At 40.4% G+C, this 12,029-nt stretch overlaps 3 protein-coding genes across 3 annotated transcripts; all 3 read left to right on the forward strand.

Moving 5' to 3' along the window:
• The first annotated feature begins 643 nt into the window (after positions 1 to 643).
• Positions 644 to 6,496, forward strand: LOC129831606 (uncharacterized protein DDB_G0280579-like). Its single transcript, XM_055894949.1, has 8 exons — positions 644 to 665; positions 1,429 to 1,586; positions 1,851 to 1,955; positions 2,640 to 2,699; positions 4,123 to 4,207; positions 6,076 to 6,134; positions 6,314 to 6,367; positions 6,460 to 6,496. The coding sequence occupies exons 1-6, from the start codon at positions 644 to 646 to the stop codon at positions 6,117 to 6,119; spliced, it is 474 nt and encodes a 157-aa protein (XP_055750924.1). The 3' UTR covers positions 6,120 to 6,134; positions 6,314 to 6,367; positions 6,460 to 6,496.
• On the forward strand, positions 6,176 to 9,732 carry LOC129831607 (uncharacterized). Its single transcript, XM_055894950.1, has 14 exons — positions 6,176 to 6,202; positions 6,314 to 6,367; positions 6,460 to 6,564; positions 6,619 to 6,755; positions 6,925 to 6,967; positions 7,082 to 7,151; positions 7,380 to 7,483; positions 7,992 to 8,009; positions 8,120 to 8,168; positions 8,264 to 8,373; positions 8,563 to 8,667; positions 8,773 to 8,835; positions 9,044 to 9,131; positions 9,559 to 9,732. The coding sequence occupies exons 1-14, from the start codon at positions 6,176 to 6,178 to the stop codon at positions 9,570 to 9,572; spliced, it is 987 nt and encodes a 328-aa protein (XP_055750925.1). The 3' UTR covers positions 9,573 to 9,732.
• Positions 9,629 to 11,750, forward strand: LOC129831608 (uncharacterized). The gene is made up of 10 exons (XM_055894951.1): positions 9,629 to 9,638; positions 9,694 to 9,802; positions 9,897 to 9,962; positions 10,059 to 10,113; positions 10,235 to 10,300; positions 10,408 to 10,446; positions 10,543 to 10,605; positions 10,700 to 10,759; positions 10,976 to 11,041; positions 11,234 to 11,750. Exons 1-9 carry the CDS (start codon positions 9,629 to 9,631, stop codon positions 10,997 to 10,999), a joined length of 492 nt encoding a protein of 163 aa, XP_055750926.1. The 3' UTR covers positions 11,000 to 11,041; positions 11,234 to 11,750.
• The last annotated feature ends 279 nt before the right edge of the window (positions 11,751 to 12,029 follow it).

A 12,029-nucleotide genomic window follows, 5' to 3' on the forward strand; every position in this document is an offset into this window, starting at 1 on the left:
TAGAGTTAGACCAATGGTTTAAAGTAATACAGAAAAATATTGGTATTTGAGTTGTGATTGGGGTATATTGACTGAAATATCAAGTGTTGGATTTTCCCTGTAACATTCACCAGAAACAACCATTTCACAGCTACGATATGCTTTAAATAAATGCCCCAGGATCCCCCATTGACCCTGACCCCAAGTTACACCTTTGGTTGGCCTACATAACCCTTTAAATTATAACCAAACAATGCCCATAATTTGCTCCTTGGCTGTAGTTGAGAGATCAATTTTAGCACTCCAAGATTCTGACAATTATATGTTTATATACTTATTGTTTTTGTTTTGTTTTTTTGTACCTCCATGTACTGTGAGAAGAGATAATACATTTGGACAAACTATACAAAAACGTATTATATAGATCAGACATAAACAATATATATTTTTAGAGATATTAGGCTAATGTTCTACATGCAAGGTGAAAGGTCAGCCCATTACTGTGAAAAACGGATTTACCTGTTCTGCACAGGCCTACACATTTAAACAACACAACCCTCACACCTTGGCCGATGGCCATATAGGAGTTACTATCGTTGTAACTCAGTCAGCTCATCATTTCACAGCAAACGACGAGGTGTAACTGGAGCGGCTGTTGAGTTGAATGGAGTTCAACAGGCCCAAAGGTATGGTGATCTATGCACTTTTAGGGATTTTATAGATTTGATAGATTACCGACATATGTTTAAAGCTTTATGTGGTGTAAAAATGTAACGGGTCTCGTTCTTTAAGTATATTCCCCAGTAAAAGTAACAATAATTTCTCATTATCACCAACTCTATAATCTACTCCATTCTGCTTTATGCGTAAATTGGAAACATGTAGATATATGACATTTGAAGCGGTGCACTGTTGTGTAAAGCTCTGCAAATATTCGTCTTTTTCGGGTCATGCAGGGGCGTGGTCAAAATAAACCTGTTGTTGTCACTCAATGCATAATTCAGTTATCTGTCAGCTATTCTACTTAGGACAGACAATATATAGACGTAGTCAATTTGTTTTGTGCGTTATGGCTACAAATGTACTCTGAGTTGAATGCATTATTGCATGGGATGGAGTACAGTGTGAGAAATAAGGAAGTGCATTAGATAATATGTATAAACCATAATATTAATAGACTTTTATGCCATTCATACATGAACAGTCGGCCTATGCATTTTTGATACTCTGGTTCTCGTTTTTGTATTGTATTTAATATTGTTTGCACTGCAAAAGCCTCAGTCTGTAGGTGATTGGTACAATAGGATACAAGTCTAAGAGAACTGAACAAATATTCTAACACATGCAATACAATAACCATTGATTTGTGAATGGAAAATATAATTGTGTATTAATCTATGCTGGTTTGTGTAGTTCCAGGGCCTGTAGATGGAGATGGAGTGGGGTGAGATGGAGGACGAGTGGTCCTGAGCCCGCTGGAGGAGATCCAGCCTGGGAGGAGTGAATGGGTGCTTGCAGAGCATGGAGGGTTAGGAGGGCTGTCTGCCGCCGACACCAGTAACGCAGCCAAGACAGAGCCCAAAGCCCCTGCAGGAGGATCTGGAAAGGTATGTCGGAGAGGGCCAGGTTCAATGGGAGGGCTGGGGAGACAATGAAAGTAGGCCAAAAATTTTGTGATAGGGGGAGAATATAGTGCACGTTTATATTCATGGTTTAGTCAAAGACTCTACAAGGAAAGCAACAATGGGTCAACTAGTGTGTGCACTAGTGCATGCGTTCAGTATGAAAGCAATAGTATATTTAACATCTATTTTTACTCCGTCATATCCATCTGTTAGTTGTAACAATTACAGTCTCTCTCTCTCCTTCAGGTTGACCTGTACTCATTTGACAGCTCCCAGACTTCAGACAGCGAGGATGAGGACAAAGGCAAGAAGGAAAAGATAAAGAAGAAGCTAAAGAAGAGGAAAAAGAAGGTGAGTCGCCCAAGTGGTTCCAGTTTTAACATTCCTTACTTGGAATGTATTGCTTACTAGAGCCTCTCAAATTTGGTAAAAGAGACCCGAACGTAAATGCAGTGTCATGTCAGCTCTACACTACTCGTTTAGGGTGTAGTTGCTCCACATCTGAGGGCTGATTTTTCTATTTGACCTTTATTTAACTAGGCAAGTCAGTTAAGAACAAATTGTTATTTACAATGACAGCCTACACCGGCCAAACCTGGATGACGCTGGGGCAATTGTGCGCGGCCCTACGGGACTCCCAATCACGGCCGGTTGTGATACAGCCTGGAATCAAACCATGGTCTGTAGTGACGCCTCTAGCACTGAGATGCAGTGTCTTAGACCGCTGTGCCACTCGGGAGCCCAAAAATGTTGATCTCCAAAAACATAGATGTATTTTGTTATTGTGTTTGCAGTAACCTATTGGAGAGTGGCTATCTGTTACCTGTCTGTCATCTCTAAGTATGTTATCTAGAAATATTGTTATTTAATAGTGGGGATTCTGTAAAATCCTTTCTAAATTCAATAGAGAAGCATATGCATTTCATTCACGCATGAAAGGTAAAGTAGGAACTAACCAAATAGGGGAGGTATCTACTGACATGTACTTTACTGGTGTCAAGTATGCAATAACCTCTTTATTTTTCTTGTACACAGGATTCCAGTTCATCCTCTTCCTCCTCCTCCTCCTCTGACAGCAGCTCTTCAGACAGTGAAGTAAGCTATGCAAATCTCTTAACATGTGACCTGATGTTCATCAGCATCACATCAATATCTGGGCTTGATTGAGCGTGTATTGTGCAATGGAACAAATAGAAAAGTCACACAAGTGTGAACCCTGCCCATCTGGCAGTCCAGTCTAAAGCTGCCTGTTTGGAATGAGTCACTGAACAAACAGAGAGAGAGAGAGAGTACGTTTTGGTTGGATTGGGCTGTGTGTTTAGTTTTAGACAGATATCTTGTTCATGCGAAGCCAAAAGGAGACTTGAATCCCCCAATGAAACAATTAAAGTGAAAGGAAGCCAAATTGCATTATAGAGAGTGTTTTGGCAAAGATGGTATCTAACCTGAAACCAATCCAATGTTGCTTTTAACCTGGGAATACTCTTGTCAAGCGTATCCAGATTAGGTTCCTTGCCATAGCACACAGCTTTATAAAGTGGATGTAGTATCGTCTTACTATGCCACATTGGGCTGGGCAGTTTTTATTTGATAAAAATGTGACTAATGTAATTGCTTTATTTAATCTTACTCTTCTCACTTTTAGATGTCCAATCATTTAGATTTGTCTTTCATACAAGGATAAACATGTGAATCACATTTTTGGGACATTTGTCTTGGGAAATGAGTGCACCTGTTTATTCGAGTGTGAAATAAGTGAATTTGTTAAGATTTGCTTTGATTATCGATTGCAGGTACTTTGATGCCACAGTAGAAACTCAACTGTATGCTGGTCTGGAACCGCGGCACTATGTTCTGTCGGCGTTAGTAAGCAGGAGACACAGGTTTGCCTGTTTGAGATATGTGGGGTTGAAAGACTAGCTGAAAGACTAAACGCCACAATGAAACCCGTATGGCAGGCATGCTGTGACCCTCGGGACCCAGATCTAAGATAGGAAACACACCCAGTCATAACCTGTTGAGCTGGTGCCCACATGATCAGGAATCAGAGAGGTCCCGTACCACTCTTGTGGTAGGGATTTGCTTACTCTCTGGAATATGATCTGTCAAAACACTCAAACTAGCAATTATGCATAAGGTGGACGTACCTGTATGTGAATGGTGTGGGCGTATGTGCGTGTGTATAAGTCATTTATTAGTCATGAATAATAAAACGAGGATGGATACCCCTGGGCCGGTTGGAACCTGATAGAACCTATTCTTGTAGTTGCTGACTCGTCATGCTTGTTTATTTCTGATGAATGACCCCTTTTTTTGTCACGGCAGGTCCTGGAATAAATCTATGTTTACTACCCAATATGCCTTGAAAGGAAAGTACACCCAGGGATCTAGAAGGAGATGTAGCCAATGTTCCGACAGGCGCTTTTGTCCAACCTGTCAGGGTATTGTCTTGTTCTGATATGTTAACGTTAGATGAATGAGTCAAACTCGCTGTGAGTGTAGTAACTTCTGTCTGCAGGATGAGAAGAAGAAGAGGAAGAAGGCAAAGAAAGAAGGCGCTGGGGATATTATAGTACACGGTGTAGCCTTCATATCTGAGCCTGGTGAGTGACGCCTGTGTTTATGTTTATTTTTTATTTATTTGACCTTTTATTTAACTAGGCAAGACAGTTAGGAACACATTCTTATTTTCAATGACGGCCTTGTTCAGGGGCAGAACGACAGATTTTTACCTTGTCAGCTCGGGAATTCGAAGTCCAACGCTCTAACCACTAGGTTACCTGCCACCCCATGTGTGTTCGTGCGTGTGTACTGAAAACTACGCACTGTAGTAAATGACTGTCTTTATACACAAATGAACCCACCTTGTAACCAGTGGTGGAAAAAGTACTCAATTCTCATACTTGAGTAAAAGTAAAGATACCTTAATAGAAAATGACTCAAGTAAAAGTGAAAGTCACCCAGTAAAATACTACTTGAGTAAAAGTCTAAAAGTATTTGGTTTTAAATATACTTAAGTATTAAAAGTAAATGTAGTTGCTGAAATATACTTAAGTATCAAAAGTAAAAGTTTGAATATTTAAAAATACCTTATTAAGCAAACCAGACGGCATCATTTTATTTTTTATTAACGGATAGCCAGAGTCACACTCCAACAGTCAGACATAATTTAAAAACAAAGCATTTGTGTTTATTGAGTCTGCTAGATCAGGGATGTAGGGATGACCTGGGATCTTCTCTTGATAAGTGTGTGAATTGGACCATTTTCCTGTCCTGCTAGCCATTCAACATGTAACGAGTACTTTTGGGTGTCAGGGATAATGTATGGAGTAAAAAGTACATTATTGTTTTTAGGAATGTAGTAAAGTAAAAGTTGTCAAAAATATAAATAGTAAAGTAAAGTACAGATACCCCAAAAAACTACTTAAGTAGTACTTTAAAGTATTTTTACTTAAGATCTTTACACCACTGCTTGTAACCAAACATTACACCTACATGCCTACTGCTCACTTACTTACTTTATTGTCCCCATGGGGAAATTTTGTTGCAGTGTCATGTACACATTTAAAGTGGCGTTAAATACAAAACAAGATTGACAAGACAACTTTCAATAACAGTCACGCACCAATAAAAAATAAAAATAAATAATAATAATAATAGTAAGAAATAAGAAATAAAACATTTAAAACATTAAAAAATGTTAAAAACATTTAAATACAAAAAAATTAAAATTAAAAAAAAAAGAAAAAAGAAAAAAAAAGAAAAAAAGAAAGAAGAAAAGACTAACCTGCTGGCCTTACGGGGTCAATGGGAACATTTGCCCGAGCTATTTAAGAGGGATATCACACCTGGCACAAATGACTGTCTCGTTCTATTTTTCCTGCTGAGGGGTGCCCTATACCTGCGCCCAGAGGGGAGTAATTCAAAGTCCAGGTACAGGGGGTGACTTGGGTCTAAAATGATTTTGTGAGCCTTACGGAGGGCCCTGACCTTAAATATCTCATCCAGGCCTGTCTGTTTGACTCCAAGTACCTTACTTGCTGTGGTAATAATCCTTCTCAGCATGTTTCTCTGACTGACAGTGGCATTGCCAAACCAACAAACAAAGTTACACATTCACCTCAATTCACATTATATGTATAGACATCATGGTTATGGCACAATTGTTTTATAATAAAGCAATGATGGGAGGAATATGGGTAGGCGAGGGTGTGGTAGGTGTGGTAGGTGGGTAGGTGTGGTAGGTGTGGTAGGTGGGCAGGTGGGTAATCACAGTCTAAAGAGCATGTATTGATTGCAATTTTACAGTTGATTGTAATTTTGTTGACTGTTGGCGTTTTATCTAACCATGTGCATGTTTATGTTCAATCAATCATCATCAAACAGAAACACCACAAAATACACAGAACAATGATACTATTCTAAATATTATATTCTTGTTCACTAAAACATATTGACATGTTGTTTGCAGGGCTTGAAGGCTGCACTGATCTAAACCACGAGGAAACACAGTAAAAGAAGACAGAGGATGTAAGTGGGTTTCATAACTTGTGTCATTTCGTATCATCAGCATGGCCAATTTCCTTTTCCAGGAGTGTGTACAGTAACAAGAAGCGACATTAATACTCTATATCGCAGAGTAAGTCCACGTTTACTTCAATGTTACCATGGCAGTATTTAGAACATGCATTTTTGTCCCCACCTCATAGAATTCAGGCTCAGACATTGAAGAGGACAAGAAGATGAAGAAGAAGATGAAGAAAGTATGTACAGTACCTCTCCTGTATCAGGTGGTAACGTGTGAAATGTCTCATGAAAGAGGTCCTATTCGATGTTCCTGTTTTCTGTCTCTCAGGATTCCAGCTCCTCTTCTTCATCTTCCAGCTCATCATCCTCTTCATCATCCTCGTCAGACAATGAGGAGAAGGAGAAAAAGAAGAAGACCATGAAGAAGAAAAAGGTTTGATCCAACATGACATCAGAGAAATGTGTGGTGCCCATTTTGTCTACACAGCACACTAACTATTTGTTCGGATTCTTTTTCAGGATTCCAGCTCCTCATCTTCATCCTCTGATAGCTCGTCATCCTCCTCATCGGACAGCGACAAGGAAGAGAAGAAGAAGAAGAAGAAGAAGAAGCAAAAGAAAAAGGTAAGTAAATGTCTCATTGCACCATTGTGGCTAAACAATATCAAAGTGTTATAAACTGGATATCATTCCTCGACCAAATCAGCAAATCTGACTGAAACCTTACAATATGACCTGACATTATTGTGAAACATTTACCTGACGTCCTGACTCATGGACATTTCTCTTCTAGGATTTTTGGCTGTTCCTCCGACAACGAGGCAGACAAAAATAAGGTAATATACAGTACCAGATTAGGAGTTCTAGTGTGTTGGTAGCATGGCAAAAACATTGAAAGCTGTTTTTAAAATGAGTCTAAAGTTACATATGTTCTGTTCTGTTGTCTTTAGGAACAGGGACAAGATGGAGACGGACAGGGCAAGGATGAGTACAGCTGTTCTGCTGACGTTTCAGCAGCTGGTATGTCATTTCCTCTTTTAAAATGTCACCACATGTGTTTTCACAGCATGTTCTACCTGCAAAGCTATTCTCATTCTCGTCATTGTAAACAGAACATCACATCAGATCTTTCATGTTCATTTATCTATCGTCAATAAACATGTCCACAATGGACGCCTATCTACTTGGTTTCACTGGGCAGAAGAAATGGCAACAAGAAATGATGACCGAACCCATGTATCTCTGCAGGAGAGGAGGGTGCCGGACTGGAGGGCACCCTGGGACAGAAATCAGGTCAAGGAAAAAAGAAGGAAGATGAGAAGAAGAAAGACAAGAATAACAAGAGGGACAAGGTGAGGTCATCGAGGTGCATGACAACATGACCTTTCGCGAGTTTTAACCCTGAAACATATCACGTACTGAAGGGGAAGTGGTCATAACGTGGTCCATCAATGGTCATAATAAGCATTATGCATCTCTTAACCTATATCAACTGTTAAACTCTGAGCGGTTTGGACCCAGTACAGTGTCGGCTCAGCTTAAGTGGTACGCACTCCGTGGAAAGAGCAGGTGTTCCTAATGTTTTGTACACTCAGTGTGTATTTCTTTTGCTTTTCCTTGCCTGCTGTTGCTCTGGCTCTGTAATAGTCAATTTGTTAATGTACACCCGTATCAGAAGCCCACGGTTATTACCTTTCTAACAGTACTAAGCGTGTGTTTGTAAGACTTATAGTTTTGAAATCGAAATGTATCTAATGAAGGTAGTTTACAATATATGTGTCGCTTAGAAAATGTCAGCAGAGAGCGTCAGAGATTAACAAGGAATTCAACCTCTCACTCTTTCTCTGGGCTCTGTGTCAGAGTGATGGTGATGACAAGGTAAACACAAACATATATACAGACAGACACTCCTCTCCTCAATTTGAATTTAAACTCTCTGTATCCACTGAACGACTGTGTCTGTTGTAATACCCACTCCCCTATCACAGTGCAAGAAAGGCAAAGGAAAGGAGGGTGGTGCATCAGCTGAATGGATTTGTAAGTAAATCAAAAAAGAATTGTCTCAGAAGAGATATGGAGATTATGAAGGGGAAATCTTGAGGATGATAAAGTCTTCCTTCCCGTGACCAAAGGTGGTGGAGATTTTCCTGAAGGAATGGAAGCTGGAAATTTGAGTGATGACGAGAGAGACGGAGGCAAGAAGAAAGAGAAAGAAAAGAAGAAGTTGAAGAAAAAGAGGAAGGTACTCAACTCAGTTCCCATTGGCTCCCTGTGGTACAGTACAGACAACCTTTCCCACAAGTATTTAGCTGAGCTGTGTTATTCTGCCCTAGGACTTGAGCTCCTCTCCAAAAGTGTAATGTATTGAGCTCATGTATTTAATTAAGTAATATAGCTGTAATTAACCTACTGAGTGTTTTTTCAATTGAAGAACTTTGGCTGTTCATCATCCTCTTCATCCTCGGACAGCTCTTCCTCTTCAGACAGCGAGGACGACAAAAAGAAGGTAAAAAAGAACATGAAGAAGAAATCTGAGGTTTGTGGTTCCAAACTAGCAACTACATTGTTTACTATGGTATTGTTGGAAGGTCCACACCATCCCAATATGACTGATGGATTGGACACTCTGTCTTTGCCACAGGTTTCCAGTTCTTCATCTTCCTCCTCCTCCTCTTCTGATAGCGAGGAGGAAAAGAAAAAGAAGGTGAGAAATCCATGTGTTGTATAATTAAACACAAAACAAGCGTATTGTTTGTGTTGACTCACTATTGACTGTGGTAACTTCTGGATCACAATAAAACTGTGTAACACCATAACTAAAACTATGGCCATCTATAGCCCTATGACAGACATCTGTCCTAGAAAGATGTTAAGTACTTCATAGTAACCTGCTTTTTGTTGTTGTCCCTCAGGATTCTAGTTCTTCATCCTCTGACAGCTCCTCATCTTCCTCCTCTGACAGTGATGATGATGAAGAAGAAGAAAAAGAAGATGAAAAAGGTAAGTGCAGCAATGAAATGTTGTATGTCCATATTGCCCAAGCTACTCCATATTGCCCAAGCTACTCCATATTGCCCTAGCTACTCCATATTGCCCTAGCTACTCCATATTGCCCAAGCTACTCCATATTGCCCAAGCTACTCCATATTGCCCAAGCTACTCCATATTGCCCAAGCTACTCCATATTGCCCAAGCTACTCCATATTGCCCTAGCTACTCCATATTGCCCAAGCTACTCCATATTGCCCTAGCTACTCCATATTGCCCTAGCTACTCCATATTGCCCTAGCTACTCTGGCTATTGCATCCCCTTTGGCTCTATCTCCTCAGCATTACAGCACGGAAGCAAAGGCAGACATGTTACAAATCGTCTTCTTCTTTGGAAAACACAGGATAGATGTCTGATTTAAAGTTTTGTCTGTTTCAGGATTCCAGCTCTGATGATTCAGATAGCGAGAAAGACAAGAAGAAGAAGAGAAAGAAAACGATGAGTGCCGATGCATACAGGTGTTATTTTGAGAAACCCAGTGTGCAGGGTTATGGTTAGAAGCCCACTGGTAAGTGAATTCATTACACTCTCTTAATGTTTGGGGGGGGGGGGGGGGGGACAGAATTCCTGCTCATCAGACAGCGAAGACAATACGAAGAAAAAGAAGAGGGATACGAAGAAGGTACGTTTTCTTTCTATTGTTTGTCTTGGGGGAGGGTCTTTCCAATTTTGAAAGATATCAGAGATATCAAGTGAAACTGTTCTTGTGTGTCCAGGGCAATTCGGACAGCGAGGAAGACAAGAAAAAGAAGGAAAAGAAGAAAAAGAAGAAGAAGGATAAGGTGTGTTTTCTATTGTGCTGTTTTGGGGAGGGTCCATTTTTTAAAGAACAGTTCATTTGATATCTTATGACAAGAATATTTATCTTGTGTGTCCAGGACTCGAGGAAGCGAGGAAGACAGGAAAAAGAAGAAGGATAAGAAGAAAAAGAAGGTAATGTTTCAAATGTCTGTCTTGAGGAGGGTATTTATTTAAATGTTTTATTTTGAAAGAACAGTTCATTTGAGATATCTAATGACTTCGGAATGACCGTCATATTTCTATTTGTGTCCAGGACTCATCTGACAGCGAGGAAGACAAGAAAAAGAAGGACAAGAAGAAAAATAAGAAGCATAAGAAGGTAGGTTTTTTTATTGGGTGTAAAACACAAATTATAATTGAAATAACTGTTCATTTGAGATATCTAATGACAACTGAATGAGCTGAATATTTCTTATGTGTGTCCAGGACTCATCTGACAGCGAGGATGATAAGAAGAAGAAGAAGGTATGTTTTTTAATTGACTGTCTTGGAGAGTGATCCTCAAACTAACGACAGTAACTATCAGAATGTGACTGTGGATCGTTCCTCCTGTGTACCCAGGACTCTTGTTCTGACAGCGAGGAAGATAAGAAAAAGAAGAAGGGTAAGAAGAAGAAAGAAAAGGTAAGTCCCCATAAAAGTAAATGTTATTTGACGATGAACAACAGTGAGGTGAACACTGGATTCTGACGGACCATGTCCTCTGTTTGCCCTGTAGGGCTCCTCTTCTGGAAGTGGTGATGATGATGAGGAGAAGAAAAGGAAGAAAGACAAGAAGGTAAGTACCAAGAAAGTAAATGTTATTTGGAGATGCACCAGATCCTGAGTTGAGCACGGTCTTTCCTCCAGACGTGAGAAGGACATGAAGACGATTAAAAAAAGTTAGGGAAATTCCTGGTAGACTTTTGTTGTGTATACAAACAAACATGTGACACAAAAATAGCTTAGAAACTCATTCTCCTTAAATGTACATTGGTCATTTTTGTTGTTGTAGGACTCCTGTTCCGATGTTGAGTGAGAATCTAAGAAAAAACAGAAGAAAGATGACAACAAGAAAGACGTAGGTACCAGGTAGTGAATATTGGAATTCTATGCAAAGAGAAAGCCAAACCCTCAAGGTTTTCCCTGGTGTAGTCCAATCATCTCCTCAATGTCTCAGCTCTAAAGCAGGTATTTAGGACAGCTTTGAAGTAAAAGCCACTCATAGGTGCGAGTCTGCCATTCTAATAACATCCCCTTTATTCCATTTTAGGATGGACCTGAGAATGAAAAGTGTGGAGAGCTGATAAAGGAGGGGAAACGTGCAGGTGGCTTGGTGATGGGAGGAGGGTGCATGGATACAAAACCATCTGACGAGGGATCAGCTGTTCCTCCAATACCCACCCTGAAGATGGAATCCTGGGGGCTGTTGGCGGACGCCAGACCCAACACTCGCCATGTGTTCCTTTATAGCTCCTCATCCTCTCTCAGTCCCAGGGATATCAGCCCCTCCCGCCTGCCACTCAGTCCCATGGAGGCCCTAATGGGGAACCCAGCCAAGACCAGTGATCGTGACCCACTGACCGGGAGAGGACCAGCCAGCAGCAGAACCACACTGCTCAAATCCATTGATCTGTTCAGGGCCCTAAGCCTTATCAGCCTTAATTAACATGTAGATTGGAAAATAGGTCAAGATGATTCATGCTCATTACAATCAGGTGTACAGGCTGAAAAGTGATCAAATGTAGAACGTTCTGTCAGAAATAAAGAAATCATGTCAATAGGTACAATTTTGTGAATCTCTTTTCCAACTGAAGCTGGTCAACTTTTGCAATTAATAATCTTTTGGCTCTTTGGAAACCTCACAAGTGTCAGAAGGTGGGTGTAGCTGGTGCATGAAGTCAGGCGCAGGAGAGCAGAATGAGTGAGCAACGTACTTTACTCAACATAAAGGCACAAGGTAACAATACACTTGACCAACAATAAACGGTAATCAATTACGCAGGGGTGAAAACAGCACCCTCGAAATACCAGCCATAACGTACCGAATGAACATAGAAACAATCACG

The sequence above is a fragment of the Salvelinus fontinalis genome, chromosome 33 (genome assembly GCF_029448725.1).
Source record: "Salvelinus fontinalis isolate EN_2023a chromosome 33, ASM2944872v1, whole genome shotgun sequence".
NCBI classification, from domain to species: Eukaryota; Metazoa; Chordata; class Actinopteri; order Salmoniformes; family Salmonidae; genus Salvelinus; species Salvelinus fontinalis.

What these genes read in the sequence shown, in the direction of transcription:
- LOC129831606 (XM_055894949.1), top strand. Translation starts at nt 644, where the DNA reads ATGGAGTTCAACAGGCCCAAAG. An exon ending in TAAAGAAGAGGAAAAAGAAG is followed by an intron (nt 1,956 to 2,639) that starts GTGAGTCGCCCA and finishes TCTTGTACACAG; the next exon opens with GATTCCAGTTCATCCTCTTC. An exon ending in AGCCTTCATATCTGAGCCTG is followed by an intron (nt 4,208 to 6,075) that starts GTGAGTGACGCC and finishes TGTTGTTTGCAG; the next exon opens with GGCTTGAAGGCTGCACTGAT.
- LOC129831607 (XM_055894950.1), top strand. Translation starts at nt 6,176, where the DNA reads ATGGCCAATTTCCTTTTCCAGGAGTGT. An exon ending in ACGAGGCAGACAAAAATAAG is followed by an intron (nt 6,968 to 7,081) that starts GTAATATACAGT and finishes TGTTGTCTTTAG; the next exon opens with GAACAGGGACAAGATGGAGA. An exon ending in TGCTGACGTTTCAGCAGCTG is followed by an intron (nt 7,152 to 7,379) that starts GTATGTCATTTC and finishes GTATCTCTGCAG; the next exon opens with GAGAGGAGGGTGCCGGACTG.
- LOC129831608 (XM_055894951.1), top strand. An exon ending in AAAAGAAGAAGAAGGATAAG is followed by an intron (nt 9,963 to 10,058) that starts GTGTGTTTTCTA and finishes TTGTGTGTCCAG; the next exon opens with GACTCGAGGAAGCGAGGAAG. An exon ending in GTAAGAAGAAGAAAGAAAAG is followed by an intron (nt 10,606 to 10,699) that starts GTAAGTCCCCAT and finishes TTTGCCCTGTAG; the next exon opens with GGCTCCTCTTCTGGAAGTGG.